Here is a 20,205-nt window from a genome sequence, read left to right on the forward strand (position 1 = left end):
ACAAACTCCTGCGATTCAAAACACTCGCTTACTTGAACAAATTGCGACTAAAGTCCAATGGTCACATCACGTGACCGACAAAAAAACTCCCAAGGGGAGTCGGGAGTGACAAGGAGGCGGGGGGGGGGGGCTCTATGAACTAATGTAGAGTTGAACGCCGCTATTTCGAACTCAGGGGAAACGAAAAATAGTTCGAAAAAGGAAAGGAGTTCAAAATAGCCTATAGTAAATGACTGAAGGACAGTTCCAAGGCAAATGATTTTGAGTTCGAAATATCGGAGAATTCGAAATAACCGCGCTCGAATTAGCGGGTTACAGCTGTGCTTTTCGGCGCCACGCATATCCCTGTCTTCCCCACGAGCACTAAATACTGAGACTTACAAAGCGTTAAACCACAAACCGCTCTCGCTTTCCGAGATGAAAGAGGACGCTAACCGTCAATTTTTTCTCTCCCTTACCCAGTCTCGTTCGCAGTCGCTTAGATATTATATACAAGCTAACATTAGTGCTCCAGAAACGACCCAATCCCCAATCCCATATTTTACTTGCAAGGAAAGTAGTCAATGTTTGTCCACCGTCAGTGTACGTTGCGGACTGGGGCGAGAAATTTACTTGCCCTCCTCTCCCCAGTGACATAGAGCGGAAGTGAAAAGTACTTGTTGTAGTGCGGATTGTCGTTGCAGATTATTGCGTACTTCAGTGGTGTTTTGGAGCAGTTTTGTCATTCTAAAGCATTGCAGGTAATTCATTTCGCTATGAAGAATAAGAAGGGGACGTTTAGAAACGCAATTTGGGGAAAATACTCCTCTAGGAACAAGTTTTGCAGTGATTCTGTAAAAATTGGGCAGTTCACAATAATTTTTTTGAGAACTCAGCTGGGTTTCAAACCAAGCTTTAATTGTGCGCAATCTATGCTCGATTCCCGTTTAATTTAGTGATTTTTGTGCTCGGAGATATACCTTTCGAACTTGGATAGCGGTAGCTTACAATATATGTAATACGAAACTACTTACGAAGCGGGAACCTGAAAGAAAGTCGAACTTATTCGAAGAGGTGTTGACCAAATTCTTGTCTGCTCAGATACATTATCTGTCTGGTGTAAATCCACCAATGTTTTGACCTGAGGGTTGGGAGAAGCATTTGAATAATTTGTCGTCTACAAACATAGAAACAGATTTTTGAGCCACTGTTGGGATCAGGGACTATGTTTATTTATAAACTTCCTTTACAACAAAGCACTTAACCGAGACAAACGACATAATATTATTACAATCACACTAAAATAACTTCCTTAAGGCACTTTATAAAGATTGAGATTCTTCGAAATTTTCAAATGTTGTTGTTTTTAGTGGTCAATTCGCTAAGTAGCTACACCTAGCTACATGTAGTTCACTGAAAGAAACAAACATATCAACTAAATATAATAGACTTAGAAATTCCAACTGGCAGGAGGCAGCTCAGACCAGTTAGCTATTTACAAGTATGACAGAGTAGTTGAAGTAGGGTCTACTGAGAAACAACTCCAGCTTAGCAGTGACTAGTCAGAGCAAGACTTGAATGTGCAACCTCCGTATTTCAAGTCCAGCGTCAGGGTTCTCTCTAGTACAACAGGTAAGGGACCTTTTCAAACCGGTAAAGCATCTGGTTAATGTTGGATGCTCTGCAAAGGATAAGTTACAATTTGGACTTATGCACCACATTGGTTGAGCTAATGTCAGCGCTGTCCCTCTAAGTATAAAAATAACCTTCACACAATCAAGGTTTCTTTTTTCTCTCTCTAGCCTTACTGCCTGCTTGTGTTCTTCTGAATTGCCATGCTCTGATATTGCGGCCTTCCTGTAACGTGTACCGGGCGCAGTAGCATATTTCACATTTTTGCCTGTTTTAATATGCTTTTTTTTTTTACAAAGACAACGAAACATTCCGTCGCCCTCTTTACTTGTAAATGTCAGCCACCATACACTACTTTTACAGCAGAATACAATGTCATCATCAATCCAGTCATGCTTGAAGACATGGGGCTTTGATGGCAACTGCCTGCTTATTTCATTGGAAGATAGCAACTTCAGCTGTATTTCGCACATGGTATATGATGGTGTAAAACATGGGGTTGGCTACTACCAAAAGCGTCTTCCAGAATGCGTAAATGCTACTTTTCTGAAATACAAGAGGGTTTAAATGTTTTTAATTCTGATTCTGCTTCCAATGGTAATTTTGACGGTGTCGTCTCTTTGGGTGGTAGTTGGTTGTTATCTTCCAGAGGTGATGCGCTAACTGACTCAGATGTTTCTATTGATTTATCGGTCCAGGGTGGTTCAGTTATCACTCACTCTTCTGTTGATCGCAAAGGCACATTTGCAGCTTCAGATGGCTGGTCATTCTCAACATGGTCATTTCCTAAAACATACAGTACATTGCGCCTATCAAAAATTCTCTGTTGAAGAATTCATAATGTGAACAATCCACCTTTAGGTTCAGAGGTTGAATAAAACAAAGTAAAATTTTGTTTAAAAGCATTTTATTCTGACTATGCCCTTTTGAAACTGCTTATAACATAAAATGGTTCTTGTGATCTCTTTGGTGTCACGTACGTAGCATATCACTGGAAAATCCCCTAGGTTATGGTGTCTGCTTCGAATCGCATCGCTAGGAAATTGCATCACTTTGAATTGCTGAATTCATGTTCTAATCGTCTCAAATTCAGAACTTTTCCGCTGTTAAAGGATTTCATTTTCAAGGCTTCTTTCAAACCATTGTCTGGAATACATTTCAAGTAGAATTTCACGATGAAGACTGGCTTTGTCCCCACATGTTCGCTATAAAGCCGGCAAATGTAGAGCTGTCAAGGCAGTTATTTCTGGCAATTGGCTGCTTTTTCATTGCTAGTGCGTAAGCCTTGTTTTGTTTAGCCCTAAAATGATTGGAAAGCTTACCTGCTACTCTTCGTGACTTCGTGACAACATTTGCACGTGTAGAGAACTGACGAATGTCATGAGGTTTAGTAGAAAGCCCACGAAAAATCACTCTTGCATCGAAATTCGAAAGGTAACAGTCAGTGTTAACTAAATAAAGCACACGTAGATCTATAAAAGTGCACTGTTTCTTTTTTCATCTATTACTTTCTTATCAGATTAGCTCACCGTAAATTTCTGAGCGTTTGCAGGTGGTAATAAGTGCTCTTACAAGCAGTAAATTTTACCGCTTAACCCCTGATAAGGCGAACCCTGCAGCATCCTAACCACCATCCTCCTCAATACCTCCTCCTATTTCAATGTTTCAATCGCTTACAATAATTATAGCTGCCCTAGAAATAGGTAGCTGGGAAAACATTGATCTGAAAGACTGAAACTACCACTGCAAACTGTTTATGGCCAAGCTAGCCAGCACTACTGCTCTTATTGATAGAAGTACAAAGTAATCTAGCCTCAAGTGCAGATGCCCTTCCAACTTGTTACACGTGAGAAAGATCACATGAGAAGTCCAAACGACATCTGTGTTGGAGACTTCCGGCAATTCTTACCAATAGGCTATATGGCGCAATAGAGTTGTGTTAATATCGCAGATGAGAATAATACCATTGTCTTGAGATTTTCATACTACAGTAGTTGCCCAAGCATTACTACATGATCTTATCTATTAAACTACAGAACCATTTTCTTTAATATTTCCAGATTTATATTAATTAATAGGAGTTCATTTCATGTCATGTCACTTCACTTCTTTGTCATTGTGTCAGTTGTTATCAATTGACTTCTTTCTGCATCGGACTACCACCTTTTAAAATAAAATCCTGCATTTATGAACATCTAGTTAAGTCACCCATGTCAGTATACTATTTTGACCCAAAGAAATTAAATCTACATGTAGGCCTTTCATTTTAATTTTGAACATACCTTCAATATGAACCCACCATTTGTTAGCCAGAATTTAGTAGCGGAAAACAGTGTCGTGACCAGCAACTGTAGTTCATTACAAATTTGACATTCTTCTTACAGGTTTGTTTTAAGTGGTAGAGCATGGGATCACGAAGACCTCAAAGACTGCCAATCTTTGTACGGTTTAACTCCAACATAAACATACCAGTACAAATAGATCTGCAATGGAACATAGCAAGGTTAAAGGAAGAAATAGCTGCACAACAAGGAGTAGATCCCACAGAAATACGTATTATTTTTGCTGGGCGAGAACTGAAGGATGAGCTCAAACTAAAGGTGATACTAACTTAGAGAGAAAATTAAAGTGTGCTGGAGCTAACTGTATGCAACAATATCCTTAGTCATTTTGCTGATGTACAGGGTTAGACAAGATCTTACCTCTAAACTGAAAACCTCAAATGGGAAACCTCAAAATAATACTCTAACTAACTTATGGTAGACAAATGCCAAAGATGTTATTACAGGGTGTACAAAATAATTTTGTAACAACATTTTTGGCAATTTTGATTGTTAATTGTCAGTGCGCCAAATAGTTAGAGGTGATAAATGGCAATATCTAGACTTGCACAGATGCCAAGACCCTTGAGACTGAGACTCAGACCTGAATGATTTTAGACTCCAGAGACGAAGGATACACACAAGAACAAGACATATTTTTGTAACTCAAAACAAAGGCTTCTTAAATTTCAAGACAATGGACAATCTGAGACATAAGAGATTAAAAGGGGTGGGAAAACGTAGAAAGTGCCTGATGGTCAAAAAGGACAGGACTTTGGAATATTATTAGTAACCCCAAGTACTTCATCAGCAATTTTTAACTTGGCTTCATTTTCATATTTTTCATATTAAAGTGCCCATGAATTAAAAAATAATTGCTGCTTATTTGAAAGGCTTTTTAAAGTAAAGAAGAATGGCATTGTCCTCTTTGGAATATCTTTTTTCATTTTAGAGATATTTACATTTAAAATGTTTTATGCAAATGAGGAAAGTGATGATGTCATAAATTAAGTTCCACTTAAACAGTGAAACACTGCATCAAGAATATCTCTAGAAATATTGGAGCAGTGTTCTTCAAACTTGGCACCAGAAATGTACATCACAAAAGAAACAGAATGACACCTTCTGTGTTGTTGCCATGACAACACTCATGCTCCAGTTTCTTTCTGTAAAAAATCAAATATGCCCATTTGCAACCCTTTAAAAAGTGACAGAGGGTCTTGGTCAGAACACACATGGTTCCCATATTGCCTTAACTCTCCCTATTAGATTGTTGGGAGTGGGTGATCCTTGTTTAAGATAAAATCTGGGAATTTTAGTTTTAATTAAAACAGGACCAGTGGCTTAACTGTTGGCATGGCGATGGCACGACGGGTGTCATTTTGTTTCTTTTGTGATGCACATTTCTGGTGCTAACACTGCTCTAATATTTCTAGAGATATTCTTGATTGAGTGTTAAACTGTTTTAGTGCAACCACCTATGATGTCATCGCTTTCCTCATTTACATTATACAAAAACGTAAATATCTCTAAAACGAAAAAAGATATTCCAAAAAGGAAAATGCCATTCTTCTTTACTCTGAAAAGCCTTTCAAATAAGCCGAAATTATTTTTTACTTCAGAGGCACTTTAAAGTGCATCCTCCTTATCCGTGCAAATCATATATTTTACCTTCTTTTAAAGGCGTTTAAACTCTACAACATTTCTTTTAAAACAAAATTGTCTCAATGCTCACCCCTAGCAGATCTCACTATCTAGCTGGTCGTCTGTTTTATTGAAACTGGTGTCAGTCATGACTCATCGAACAAAGGATGATGATTGGTAAATTCAAGACTGGAATACATAGTGCCTTTTTGTGTTTTGCTCTAATTGTAACAGTTTCTTATTTAGTTAATTGAAATTTTCATCAGGATGCCGAGATCCCTAACCAAAGTGTTGTCCATGCTGTTCGTGGTGGTCGTTGGTCAGCAAGACCAGGAAAGGGTAAGACAACACCATTGAGTCAAGTCAAACTTGCTACTGTTGGAGAAGAACAGGAAGATGCAGGTGCAGCTGTTGCAGGTGCAGCTGCTGCAGGTATGAAGAATTGCCAAACTAACAATAAATTTAACCTGTGAATTTTCATTTGTTTTTAATTGTGATTATGGAAATTTATATTGGGAGCAAGGAAGAGGTACTCCCTTTTTTTGCCTCACAAGCGATCTGCTGCTGGATGGGGTATGGTTTTCAGGGTTTCCTGTCTAGAATAGGGCCACCTTATCAATTTCAGTATTCACATTTTATAAAGTCAGCCGCACAAAAGACTTTTTGTTTCAATTTTGGGCACATTGACGCCTGGCAGAATTATGCTGTGCACAACAATTGTTGTGGGATGATTTGCACTCATAATGGTTGATGTTATAAACAGGGTCACAAACAAAGAAATCTGTTCAGTAGGAAAATCAGGGACTTGCAAAGGATCTGTAGTAAGAGTTATCCCCCCCCCCCCCGTCACTTCTGCCTTGTTTGACCACACACTAATTACACTGTATACCCTTGTTCTTGCACACTAATTAAAAACCCTTGCTTACAACTCTCCCCGACTTCAATTCTCAGTTGATCTGGCTCAGCCATTTATCTATTATAATATTCTTATTCAATTTCTTAATTACCATCTATCATTTTTTTATTGTTCATTCTGCAGCGTCTCCACAGCGACAGGCTCAATATTATGTCTATTGCAAGACTTGTAAAACAGTGACTCCAGGAAAGTTGAGGGTCTGTTGTTCAATTTGCAAAGAAGGAGCGATTGTTCTTCAGCAGGTGCGTCAGCAACACAGTTGTTTTTGGTTAATGAAAAGTAAGTTTGTATCAGTTTTTAGAATTAAGATCCTTCTCATTTACTTTTTAAAATTGTGCTGTAATATTCCATGTGTCATATCTGCTTACTGTAGATGACTTTCAAGTTGTTTTGAATGGATATTTGAAAAAAATGCTGCCAATTTAAAAACTACAATAATGAAGATAAAAACCACAATGCAGAGACAGGTTTCAGACATTTTACAATAAATAATATGGTTCAAAAAAGGGACATTGTTGGAAATACTGTAGTCCTAGAGTTTTTCTTTTGTTTCTAGAAACATTTTGTCTTTAGCAATAGTTTGAGCCATGAAGATTCAAATGAAAATTAAGATGACTTTGCACCGTACATACATGCACCTCTTCAATTCCACTTTTGGTGTTCTGTACAGGACCCCAGTAGGTGGGATGATGTATTGACATCTGGAAGAATGAGAGGCTCATGTAAAACCTCAGGATGTGATGGAGACAAAGCAGTATGAGTTATGACTGTGTTTTTTTAAAAGTTGCTTTATTCTCAACATTTTTAACAGCTTTGAAAATCATGCCCATATTGCAGAATAGTATTAAAAATAGCAATATTGACAGTAACCCATGGGTTAGGTGGTAAAGTCTGCATACGAGCCAAGTGGCCCACCAGGCCGGAGCTTATCCCGGTTTCTCATGGGTTAGGAACTGGAGACAAATAACAACCGCAGGGGGCGGATCCAGGATTTTTTTTAGGAGTGGGTGCACCACTAAAGAATGGTGTAACTAACTGGAGAGGTAAACAAATTATAAAAGCGTAAACAATTTAGAAGGCTTCATCTCAGGGGGGGGGGGGTGCACGCCCCCTGCATCCTCCCCCTGGATCTGCCCCTGAACCATGAGGATGGAAGTGGATTAAATATAGACAAAATTGAAAACTTGAAGGCTCATGGCAGTGACAGATCACTGAGCAGGGCCTGTGGGGCACTTGGCTTCCACCTTTTTGCCATGGCTGTTCTCATCTCCAGAACAGCCTATCTCTCATAGCCCATGGGGGCTAGGCATGTGAGAAAGATGGCTCTAGAGACACTAGATTTTTACATTAGGGATCTTAAAGATTTTCATTAATTCAATGCTGGTTTTTATTCCCAAAAATAGCCACTCCAGGGTTGATCTTGAACTAAAATCATTTGATTAGAGTATCAACAGACCTGAACTGATTTTAACTAAGGGAATATCAAAACAGAATTACCAGGGAAACCTTTCCCTTGTGCCAAGGACTTGTGGGCTTAGATGGACAGGCTGCCCTGGGAACAAGAATGCCCTTTTGCCTGAAAAAGATAAAAAATAAAGTTTGCCCTTCCTCCCCTCATTGGGAAAAAAGGCGCCAACTTGGCAGTTGGCTCAACCCCTCTCATTTTCACTTTACCTCCACTCCGTACTCTCCTTTATTTTTAGTACCTCTGATCTGCCAATGCAAGGTTTAAGATTTTACTCAGACCCCTTTGAAATTTTCTAAACTCATGTGAATTTAGCCTCAGTTTTTTCACGATTGCAGTAGTTCCGTCATTCTCCGTCTACATATTCTCCAGTCTTGACCATCCCTTTTCCTTTCTGGTTTATTTTTATTTATTTGAAGGTAATTGAAGGTATTGGACTGGAACTAGCTTGCAACTGAGGCTAATGCGGGCAGTCGTTTCAGTTGCAAACGACATTTTTCTCATTTAAGGTCATTCCTCACATTTGCATTGCGCATCCTTACTGCGCATAATTTATGGCGTCATCAGTGCGCGCTCGTGCACGCGCATATTGAAAACATGACGGATTTGCCTTGATATTGAGCTCTGTCAGTTGAAAAATGGCTCTAGCTCACCAACGAGCACGGGCACCCCAATTTTTTTTCCAGTCATAGTAATCAGCTAATCATAAGCATTGCGTGAGAAAAGACTGATCTAATTTCTATTGCTGAAAATTGAATAAATAAGAAAAATAGCAGATACACTGTGGTCTTTTCTATTTCGCAGTCGGTAACCACGTCAAGAAATTTGGTTCAAATTTTTAATCAAGGATTTAGCTTTCTGTCTGAATCAAACTTAAAATGTTTATTTGTGTCCGACACAATGTATTGACTGTAGTTTAATGCGTGTTCTTATGAGTCTGGGCTCACAAAGATTTTACAATTACTGGGAATGCGTTTTTATAATAAGCATTAAATAATGCCAAAATGTGACATTTTCAATGCCTCACTGCTCCTTAATGAGCATGGGCACCCCCCTTTTTTATTTCAAAATTGAAGTTATCATATGACAAATATTCAGTGGACAAAGTTTGAACAAAAATCTATTGTCACTTTTATTTCAGAGGAATTACCTTAAATGATATTCCCCCGCGTGAGCCTCCATTGCAAGCTAGTTCCAGTCCAATCCCGAGGATAAGAATTTGGCCTATTGTATATCACAAAAATTTACTTATTAAATTTGCAAATCATATTATACTATATTGCTCCTTTACAGACACTCTGGCTGTTTAAACACTTCACAAGTTTAGTGAATATATCTAGAATGAGGGCTCCTTGCTCTAATAAGATAGTTAGCATTTTTACAGTAGAAAAACGCTAATTTTGTACATTTTATGAAGAGTCTTCATTCTATAGTCACAAAAAATAAAATGCCCAAAGGAAATAAGAAGTGTTCATGGCTTAAGTATCCTTACTGTGATATTTGTCTTTCTGATCTCCTTTTCCCAGGAGTTTTACTTTAAATGTGCAATGCATCCTGCTGCTGAAGGTGACAGATGTGTTGCACTTAATTTGATGCGTTCAAACACCAGAGATATCCCTTGCTTAGCCTGCACAGATGTCAAGTAAGTATAGTCTTAGTCAAGTAAGTCTTAATTATGAAGTGCAGTGGTACTTCTCCACAACGGCCACCTTGAGGACAGAGGAAACGGCGGCTATTGTGGCTGTTGTTAAGGTGGTCGTCAGTGGATGCCGTCAGTGGTATTAAAAATGAGTACCATCTGTTGTGTTTTGTTTGTCTTTTAGAGTTATCTTATATAGTTTGTGTTTAAAATTAAAGTTGTTCACAAGAGTGAAAAAAGATTTTGTGTAAGTGAAAGTACCGAATCTAACAAATGGGCTCTGAGAACTATCTTATTCTGTAATACATGAAGGGTGGTTCAGAACACCTTCAACAAAATTTTAAAATGTCTGTTGTGTGGGTATTTATGACAGAAATAGGTCATATAGAAGTAGTTTTACCTAGTAGAGTTTTCAAGTGATTAGCCTTCAAAAGTAGCTTACTCTTATTATAGTGAAGGAGATAATGGTGCGTTTTGGTGTTAGTGCAAGGTCATCATTGATTTCGGGGAAGTTGTTGTTTTGTTTCTTATTTTATTCTGATCAAGATTGTAGCTATTAATGACAGAATGCTAAAGTACTACCAACCAGTTAGAGGAGCTACGTCACGGTTTGCCTATCTTGAAAAGTTTAGCCTAAATAACTCAAGTTCGTGGAACGTTTGTAATCCGTGTTAATCTTCTCCATCCTTAACCATCCGTGTTCCTTTATGGTTTATTGTCTCTTTGGCGTTTCTCAATCTAAGTAACCTAGTAACTATGTTTAGTTTCAATTTAAAGGAAAAATTTTGTATGTGGCCAAAATAACTCGAAATTCCGTGACTGAGCTCCTTTAAACTAGCCTTAACCAATTTGACACATCACTTCAGAACATTTCTCCCGTCGTTATAGTAGATTACGATTCCCAGACACTTTTCGAGAGCACATTCCTGCCTTCATGAGTTACCTTCTTGATTTTCAGAGATCCTGTTCTGGTTTTTCCATGTGCTGATGGACATGCCGTGTGCTTGGACTGCTTCGAAGTCTACTGTACAACAAAACTTAACGACCGACAGTTTGTGCACAGTGACTCTTACGGGTACACTCTTCCGTGCCCTGGAAGCTCAGGTAAGATTTAATCAGATTCTCTTTAAAAATTCAGTTTTATATAAGAATGTATGTTTTTTCACTCCCAGTCTGGCCACTCTCCGAGAAGCTATACTCTGGTGGAAGGGGTCGTTACTTTCGGGAGCTCCCTAAGTTCGAAATTTGCCTCCAGCCATGGAATTTTATCGGAGAGTCGCTACTTTGTGGGAGGGGTCGTTACTTTCGGAGCTTTGAGGACTTAGGTAGTTCTACAAGATCCATGAAGTGTGTCTCTCTCATTGTTTGTTGCTCTGTTTTGGAATTTTTCCGCGTAAAGCGACCTATCCGAAACACTGCACACATCTGTGTACAGATCTTCGCTTGGCTCGAAACTACGAACCATCTTTTGCAGCTCGGCCACGATAAAATGAAAACATGGACAATAACACCAAAACAGTCTGACCTACTTTTAATTTCAAGTACGCTTTTAACTTATTGAACAAATTCGCGGACAAAAACTTCTAAATAGAATATGAACAAGTCAAACAACATTGGGTAATAATGTTACTTTAACACAAATATCCAGGCCCCAGTTGTTTAAAGGGTAGATAACGCTATCCACTGGATGCATCGCTATTTAAAGGATAGCAGGTTAACTAAAATACCATCTGCGCTATCCAGTGGGATTTATCTTATGGGTAGCGTCATCATTCTTTGGAACAAATGGGGCCAGGAAAAAATTCTTGATAAGATTAAACGGCGCAATCTCGGATAGAGGGTTTCGCGGAACTGAAAAAATTCAACTTTGTTGGCTTCGGCAACCGCAGATATATATAACAGGTGTGTGAGGTAGTTCTTGCCTTTGAACATTTACGGTCATAATCACACTATCAGTCCTTCTTGAACATTTTTGCGATTTCCTTCAGAACGTCTAGTGTAAACTGTTGATATCTGCTCTCCGCTTCAAGCTGCTGTTGTAGAATTCTCTTAAATAAGTCCTCCTCTCTTTTGCGACTGTCTTCCAAAAACTCTCTCAAGATGGCGATCATGCTAAGATCCTCCTGCCTGCTCTGTACCACTTTTCCCGGCCTGGGGTTCTTTCTTGGCTTCTTCCTGGGTACCGGATCATAGGACGCGCTGTGGGGCCTTTTGATGCCCCGCAAAGTCGCCTCTTCTGGATAGCTGTCATCATCGTCCGAGGAATCCTCCTCGCTTTGAACGCTCTGTTGTACAGTTTCCGCATTCAGTGGCGTCACTTGAGTTGTCTGAGGAATTGCCTCCGTGTATACCTGTACTGGAATGGGATACTGTCCAACCTGGCTCGCTATCGGGGCATTTAGGGGCGTGGTCGGGGGTGCTGGTTTGATGGGGCGTAGAGGTCTGGACGTGACCGTGTCGGAGGGAATGGCGATGGTCACAGCCGGAGAAGCCGTAACAACTGTCGGGGTACTCATAACATTATCACCGGTCAATTCCGCCGGGATGTTAATACGCACCACGTCTTCCTCGTTGTATGGCGCTCCCTTGTTGTTGATGATCTCCTTGAGTATATCATGATATGGAAAGGAATGCGGCAGCTGGTCCTTGGTTCGGTTGTACTCAGCGAGCAGGTTCTTTATCCGCACCTTACACTGATTACCCGTCCGGGGGCCCAGCGAGCAGTGAGCGACACGACGGTTGAACTCTTTAGCGATCATGTTCCATTCTTGATAATTCCTTTTCTTGCCTTTAATAATTCGATAGTTTGCCCTCCAAAGCCCTAATAAGGCCATGGTTTCCGGGTCGGTCCAACGGGACGAGTTTACTGTCCCGGTGACATCTTCACTGGGGATGTCATGTTTTTGTTGTACGGTCTGTTGACCAGGAAGACTGATTTCAACCATCGACGTTTTGTCCCCCTCCCCCACAGTTACCATTGTGCTTGTGTCAGACACAGTTGCCACGGCAACTGTCATTGACTGAGGCTGATGGGACATCATGAAACTCGTGTGATGTTGATCTCTGTTGTGAGAGAGTTTCTTCTTGTTTTGAGTTTTTTTTTTCTGCCTGTTCAAAATAGTTGAAAAAAAGCGAAAATAAATAAACGAATAAACAAAACACGCACACAAGCTGGCGGATGGGACAAGCAAATAAACTACAATAAGAAACTGAGAAAATACTGAGTGGGAACTAAACTTACGCTTTTTTTGACAACACGACTGAAGGCCCTGTCGACACTACGCCGGAAAAATTTCAAAACGCAGCTTTGTTTCTACGGTTAGGCCTACCGTCCACACTAATCCGTCACGAAAACGGAGCTTTTCGAAAACGCTCCTCAAACCGGAGGAATTTGAAATCGCCGGCTTTGCGTTTTAGTCTGGATGGAAAATATTTTGAAAACAGAGCTTTTCGACAACGATGTTGTCACGATAATGATGTAATTTCACTGTCCGGGTTTTCATCAAGCACAAACACAAAATGTACGCTGATTGTTACGTTTTTAAATTCCTCCGGGGTGGTGTGGACGGAGAACATTTGAAGTGAAATCTCCGTGGACGGCGCCCAAGATTATGGTGGAGCTAGAAATAAATCAAGTTTACTCTCATTTGTTCCAAGGAATGGCGTTTCATAGGGTTTAGAGAGGTCTTTTAAAAAACGTGCATGCCCTCAGAACCCCAAACAGGGAAACACTTTCCACGATCCGAACAATGTTTATAAGCCGCTTACAAATCGAGATTCAGCCATGAATAGTTCGTGGGAGAGAAATTAGAAAAAGACCCGACACGTGCATAGTATATCTCGAAGGATAGGTCCGTTTATGCGAACTTTATGGCCGCCTAGAAGCCGTGGGTGGCATTCAAGGAGGTCTCGTTGAGACAGAGACGGAGAATCAATACTTATGACGACTTGAAAGTACAGTCAGCTGTACAGTTCGTATTGCTCGGGAGTATTTTATACTACACTGTCCAACTGCCCCCCACGGAAATAAAGCAGTCCTCTTGTATTGGAACTTCAATAATGCATGGATACAAATGTTAACATTTGACTTGCGGCTCAGTTTTATATGCCTCAGTGAAGGCTCGAAGATAAATTTCGTAATTTTATATTCTGTTATTTAAGATGGGAATAAAGTTCACTCGAAGCAACTTTGAATAAATTTGCGATCAGTATTGATTCCGCGTACTTCTGTTGAATTTATCTTCATTTTTTAATCGCGGAGATTTATTTCTTCGATCGCTTCGAGGATGGTCGAAGATTCCCTTCCAGAATGGATTCAAACGCTGTGAAATCGTCGAATCCAGCGTTTGAAAGGTTTATATCAATTATGCAAATCGCGCGAGCTCAGATCGCTGCGATGCTAATGCGAGATTCGAGCTTCTTTGCACTAAATCGCTTATTTTGATGGCGTGCTCTGCTAGTGCTATACCCAAGTAAAGTAAAGTGAAACATACTTACGATATGTGGCACGTACAGTCGTTCAATTTGCTGTTTTCCTGTTGAATCAGCAAGGCGCTTCTTCCTTCTGTGTTCGATTGAATTCAATTCTTGTGGCGCTCAAACCGACAATGGTATCGAAACTCGTTGGATCCGCTTGACCGATTTAATCTTCCTAATTAGGCTCTCCTGCGAAGTTGGGCTCAAAATCTCCTGTTACGACATAAACCAGAAAGACTTCAATAGTTTAAAGTCATTCTTTGCGGCATTTTCAAGAGTTCTGATTTGAAAATTTAGCTGGGCTTTGCTTTCATTCCTGTCGCGCTTGGTGGACACTCGACGAAGCTTGGACTCATTTCAATTCAAGCCACTCGAATGTCAACAATAAGTAAACAATGGCCTTTTGTTAGTAGTGTGACGTAAACCAGATCCGAAATATGATTCGATCTACTGACGTAATTCAGTCTTTGTATCGCTTTCATATGGTAATTTTTGCCCCGAACTTGAAAACATTTTAGCATCTGGGCATGAAGAAATCCCAGAAGGAGGATCGTGTTTTGGATAAAGGGTTTTTTTTTTGCCCTTAAGCGCGTAGTGTGAAATTTTTTGGCGGAATTTTTATTTTGCGAGTTGATGCAGTTTTTTTTTTCTCTCTCTCTCTTTATTTTTTTTTTCGATAGGGTAGGGGGGAGAGGAGGGGACGGGGGAAAGAGCGGCTAGCGATCAATCAATTTTTGCAAGATTTGAAGAGTGACATTTCTGGAAGGAGTTAGTCTCTTTCTATGCTCAGTAATTTAATATCTATCCTTCTAAGTCTTTTGCTGACAAATGCTTCCTGAACGCAGGAAACAGCATCTCAAAAACCCAGAGAATTCAGTTTCCGGGGGAAGACGGGTAACATACCCCCGAAGCCCACACGTTTCTATGGTGTCACGGCTCTAAGAATCTGTCTGAATGGGTCTGCTCCCTTACCGTACGTGCAGTAGTTTGGTTTTTAACGGTTTGATTAAAGTTTTGAGCAAATATCCCTAAATTAGAGGCTCTTTTAAATTAGAAGGTGGTGTTAGTTGTTTCGATAGTTAATCGAATTTTGAGGGAAAATGATTTTGCTGGAAATCGTTTCAGCGCATAAAAAAGTGAACTTTGCAAAATGAAAAAATCCGGATTATGGTATAAATTAAAGTGGTCCACTGAGCAGATTCTAGCAATTCATTTGTTGAAAGAAGGATTAACCAATATTGTATGATGTGAACATTTTCTGTAGGTAGCTGCAACAGTGCCCTTATTTCAGAGGCGCATCATTTCCGTGTGCTCAGTGAGGATCAGGTTAGTGGACCAAGTCATCGCGATGCTCAGCCGTTTGATCCTCTGTTTAAACCCTTGGCACTGTCATAAATTTGCTACCATTTTGAAAAGCACAAAAACACACATACCAACAAACATTCCACACGACCAAACGCTTGGCGCTCAGGACGAAATCAAAAACCGGAACCAGAATGATTTTGCAGATCCACTCAAGTCCAATAACGGTTTGACGGTTTCTGAACATGCGTAGAGAGAGTAACCGCTCTGACTTATGCCGGCTCACCTTCCGATAAGGTCGCGATTTCTTAGTGCTGATCAAAAGGATCGCAGCCACTGGAAACGGAGTTGCTATTCGGAATGAAGTGCATGAGGATGGCTAACTACAGCGAGGAGAGAAATTTAGGAAATATGAACGAAGTTGAAAGCGTGAAGACTTAGTACTTGCGCTATTCCTTTGCAATTTTGCGCAAACAAAGATTTGCCTTTTGGCGTATAATTTTGTATTAAGTCTTGGGTTGAAATTTTGTCTTCTTACCAATACGGTGTGTTTTCTTACAGTATCAGCGATATCACAGGTTTGGAACGGAGGAGTTTGTTTTGAAGAATGGCGGTGTGTTGTGCCCAGGCCGTGGCTGCGGAATGGGTCTGTTACCAGAACCAGGCATGCGCTCTGTGAAGTGTGATGGATGCAAGGTAACAAAATACACGACTTGTTCACTCTTAGGGGGGTCGACTTCTGGGCTTTTATCTTATAGCTGCTTATGAAAGCTGCGCTTTTTTGTTGGACTGAGGGCTCAGCCGTGAGTCGTCGGAGGCGGAATGGCTACAGGTTCCTGGCCGCAACACAGGAGGGACACATGGGTGTTGGCGTTTAACTGTGCTTTCCATAGCATGAACTAATTCGCAATATTGTTACTTTCCTGGACGGGATGCTATTTTAATGGAGGTTGTAGCCCCCCCCCCCCCCACCCCCCACCCCTCCCGCAGCATTTTAATAGATTGCAATGAACTGTGCGATTGCCGTAAAAGTTGCCGTGCCCAATCATTCTCCTGGATGGGGAGAGACAAAGTGAGAGTAAAGTGTCTTGGCTAATAGCAAGACTTAAGAATTCAAGCCAGGGCTCAAACCCAGACCTCGCATTCCGGAAACTAATTCGAAGCATGGGGCTACCTCTCCCCGAGCACCTCCCACCGGGACTCCGACTACTGTTCGTCCTTGGGTAGGCTTTTATTTTAAAACCGAGAGGCTTCGTCAATGGGTCTTTGTTAATTATCTTCTGTCATGAGTTTGTTTTCAGCTGGAGTTCTGTAAAGAATGCAAGGAGCCCTTCAGACGAGGTCACGAGTGTCATCAGAACCAGTCAAACCGGACGACTGCTGCTCGACTCAGCGTGAGTATATCTGCCTTGAAAGCCCACGGTCACCTCATAACAGTCAGCGTTACACCTCTGTGGTGTTTGTTATCTACCTATGAATACTGGATAAAATAGAAAAATGTCTCAACAGCTACAGTGCGAAACAAAGCGCCTTGGGCACACAAGCGTAATTGAAAATGTGTTATAAATAACATGTGAACAAATTTTCCTAGTCGTTATTTATTAATATTCGTCCCTAATGCCCTAGAACTATCGAGTGAACGCGGAAAACGCCAGACGAGCGCGGTGGGAGGCTGAGGCGAAACAGGTGATTGAGCAGATCAGTAAGAAGTGTCCCGGATGTAACACAAACACAGAGAAAAATGGTAAGGAAATATCTTCTCCCGCCCCCTCCCCCACAATATTCCCAACACCCCCCTGTCCCTTGTTCATCTTGTTTGCTTTGCCGTGACACTAAAAATGTTATTCAATTTATATCTCTTGTATGGCTTTAGGTGGATGTAATCACATGACCTGTTCGCGGTGTAAATTTGAATGGTGTTGGATTTGCCTTATTCATTGGAACCCGGAGTGCCAGGGCTCTCATTGGTTCTTACAGCGCTAGTGCGGTACATCTCGCCGCTCTGTCTCATGTTCGTGACCACTGTTAGTTTAGACATGCGATGACGACATTCATGTGGGTCATCACTTAACGCTGAAAGCAAAGATTGCGTGACAAGCACGAGGCTGGTGCACGGCTGGCGCATCTTGGAAAGTTCAGCTTAAAGGGGCTCAGACACGGTTTGCGCATATTGAAAAGTTTAGCCTCAATTTTTCAAATTCTTCGTTTGTAATCCGTGTTAATCTTCTCCATCCTTAGCCATCCTTGTTCCTTTAGTGTTTATCATTACAGTGGAACCTCGATTTAACGAAGTCGCTGGGGACCGGCCAAATTTGTTCGTTAAATCGAGGGTTCGTTATATCGAAAACCTCGATATAACGAATTTGAGGGGAAACGATCAAAATGTTCGTTATATCGAGGTCATAGTTAATGATTGATTTGTAACACAGGTGACTTCTGTCACGCAATTCAAAGCAATTTTCGTCATCCAGAAGTGCCGCGTTTTGAGATGCAATTCATTAAGCATGGTGGCTTTCAGTATCAATTATTTTCACTTTTGAGCAGACGCACAGCTTTTGTTCACAAAAAACGACACTTTCAGAGTAGCGATTTAAAAATGTTGCAACGTAGAGGTTATACAGAAAATTGTCTATGTAAACAAGGAAACGGGCTTTAGTGTTGTTATATTGCACTACCCAACATTTCCGGATTTCAAAGAAGATAGAGCAGAAGTTAATTGATGTCGAAATACTATAGTGCTAATGTCTATGACATATAATAAGCCGTTGACTGAAAGACTGCTGTCTCTTTACCATAAGGATTACACGGATTTGTTGACTGTTGATCTGTTCAGCGTTTATCTTCTGTCGCGTGTTGACATTGTAATTCGTTATATCGAGGTAGATTTTACGTTTGGGCTTCCGGATTATGTTCGTTATATCGAAGAATTCGTTATATCGAGGTTCGTTATATCGAGGTTCTATTCCATACATTTTACTGTAACTTTGGCCGGGACGTAGAATATCGTTCGTTATATCGAGGACTTCGTTAAATAGAGGTTCGTTAAATCGAGGTTCCACTGTATTTCTTTGGTGTTTTTCTATCTTATTAAACTGTTATTTTCAGGTTTCCTACCATTTAAAGGTAATTTTGTATGTGGCCAAAATAACTCAAAATACCCGCATGACTGAGCCCCTTTGAATACTCACGCCTTTCGTGATACATTCATTCTTTCCTTGTCCAGGATCTTCCTTTGTAGTTAGTAAGCTGTTACTCATTGGTTGTGGTTTCCTATGATTTTAAGAAAACTGTGTAAATCACAAAAACAACATTCAAAAACTATGACATAGGTGACATTGCTCCTTTAATTTGGATAAGCTTTCTTGCTTTTTAGGCGTATGCATGGGAAATTAGATGTTTTTCATGTCGAACGATTTATTTTTTAGACGAGTTCGACGTTAGATAACTACAGGGGAAAACTGGAAACAACTAAGGAGAAAAAGAAGTATTCTTTCCAGTAGATCAAAACAAACGCTTCAATGTGCACGATGAATGGAATAGGAATATGCGCGTTTTCTATTACGTAGAGTATTTACTAGGCGTGCGCGGTTAGTTTTAGAATTAGGTTGGTAAACGACCATGACTAAATTATGGAGTACGGCTCTTCGCCTACACATTTTGTTGCGTTTCGTCGCTGTTCACTGCAATACAACGGCGGAAAGTTCTGGATTTTATAAAGAAACTGGTATGTTTGTATTTGGAGTCAACCATTATTGTCTTTCTATTTTTAGTACAAAACAGATCAGGCCAGAACTAACGGCGGAAAACCCGTCTTAGGCATTCCCGTCGCGGTTGTTTAAGTTTAAAATATTTATATTCAGTATAAGATTTTAAGAATTAAGAAATGTACTGAAGTGAATTTTAGCATAGTCAAAGCGGATTGGTTTGTAAGTAAGAATAGATAGTTAAGCTGCGAGGCCGTGTCAGAATTATTTGCCACCTCTCCAAACAGTTTTGGACAAGATGGTCATTTACGCGAAGTAGGTTGGGTTTTTTCACTGAATAAAAGTGGCAACAATTTTGTTTAGTTGTTGGTGTTTGTTTTCATGATCCTTGTTTGCGCTGCAAGTTTTTGAGAAGTAAAAGTACGTTAGGCAATGAGTATGGATGACAAAGATTGTAACTCAAGGGAGATCACCTCCTTGTACGTTAAACTTAAAATTTCATGGATCAATTGCACGCGAATTGCACGCGAATTTTGCCCTGCGTAGCGGATATCAACTAAGAAATAGAAAACGTGTACCGTGTTTCTATCGAGTTTTAGTATACAGTACCGGTAAAGCTACTAGCGTTCTACCACGAATGCCGTTCTCTGATTGGCTACGCTACTCACTATCTATTCTGTGATAGATAGTGAGCAGCGCAACAGTGTGCCATTGTTAGGAAAATGACGGCCGCTTCTCGGCGTTTTCGAAGTGTCTGTGAAGAGGATTCAAATAATGTACTCGCCAACCTTTAGCCAAGTCGCGCAATTATTGTCTGTAAAATACTACAAATAACCCCCCCCCCCCCCCCCATTAACCAGCCACCTCTATAAAGAGATAAACGAGAAACTATCAGATAATTAAAATTCAATAAAAATTAAAGGTCAATGTTGCAAATAACTCTTACTCCAGCAATGAATTTTTTTTTGAAAAGTATTTCTGCGGGAACAAAAAGTATCTGGAAGATTGTCATCATGAAGCATTGCATTATCTTAGATTTCGCTCATTTCTTGTGTGTTGTGAGAAATTCCTGCACTTATACTAAAACCACAATCCGTTTCGGTGTTTTAGGAATTTTCGGTTTGCCC

General features: G+C 40.3%; 2 protein-coding genes across 7 annotated transcripts in view; one reads left to right on the plus strand and one right to left on the minus strand.

The window, feature by feature from the left end:
* Positions 1–651: 651 nt before the first annotated feature.
* Positions 652–19,435, plus strand: LOC145480847 (E3 ubiquitin-protein ligase parkin-like). Of its 4 annotated transcripts, XR_014048561.1 has the most exons (13): positions 652–740; positions 3,996–4,211; positions 5,843–6,008; positions 6,616–6,734; positions 7,163–7,246; positions 9,484–9,599; positions 10,555–10,700; positions 15,337–15,398; positions 15,936–16,070; positions 16,676–16,768; positions 17,001–17,118; positions 17,248–18,283; positions 18,316–19,435. XR_014048561.1 is itself a non-coding variant. In XM_081459178.1 (12 exons), exons 2-12 carry the CDS (start codon positions 4,017–4,019, stop codon positions 17,355–17,357), a joined length of 1,344 nt encoding a protein of 447 aa, XP_081315304.1. In that variant the 5' UTR covers positions 652–740; positions 3,996–4,016; the 3' UTR covers positions 17,358–19,435. The 4 variants fall into 4 exon arrangements, 3 of the variants coding, with proteins under 3 accessions (XP_081315304.1, XP_081315306.1, XP_081315305.1); XM_081459178.1 differs by having other exon boundaries at positions 17,248–19,435; XM_081459180.1 differs by having other exon boundaries at positions 5,843–5,993; positions 17,248–19,435.
* LOC145480848 (uncharacterized) overlaps positions 11,111–20,205 on the minus strand; it is a 60,738-nt gene continuing 51,643 nt past the window's right edge. The window contains exons 1-2 of one of the 3 annotated variants that reach the window (XM_081459182.1): positions 14,094–14,879; positions 11,111–12,704 (exon numbers count right to left, since the gene is read on the minus strand). In XM_081459182.1, coding sequence (XP_081315308.1) covers positions 11,549–12,637 — 1,089 coding nt within the window. In that variant the 5' untranslated portion in view covers positions 12,638–12,704; positions 14,094–14,879 and the 3' untranslated portion in view covers positions 11,111–11,548. Of the gene's footprint in view, positions 12,972–14,089; positions 14,880–20,205 lie in introns of those variants that run through there. The other 2 variants (XM_081459183.1, XM_081459181.1) reach the window with 2 other exon arrangements.

Source organism: Orbicella franksi, chromosome 3 (genome assembly GCF_964199315.1).
Source record: "Orbicella franksi chromosome 3, jaOrbFran1.1, whole genome shotgun sequence".
NCBI lineage: Eukaryota > Metazoa > Cnidaria > Anthozoa > Scleractinia > Merulinidae > Orbicella > Orbicella franksi.

What these genes read in the sequence shown, in the direction of transcription:
- LOC145480847 (XM_081459178.1), top strand. Translation starts at nt 4,017, where the DNA reads ATGGGATCACGAAGACCTCAAAGACTGCCAATCTTTGTACGGTTTAAC. An exon ending in AGGATGAGCTCAAACTAAAG is followed by an intron (nt 4,212 to 5,842) that starts GTGATACTAACT and finishes AATTTTCATCAG; the next exon opens with GATGCCGAGATCCCTAACCA. An exon ending in TGAAGTGTGATGGATGCAAG is followed by an intron (nt 16,071 to 16,675) that starts GTAACAAAATAC and finishes GTTTGTTTTCAG; the next exon opens with CTGGAGTTCTGTAAAGAATG.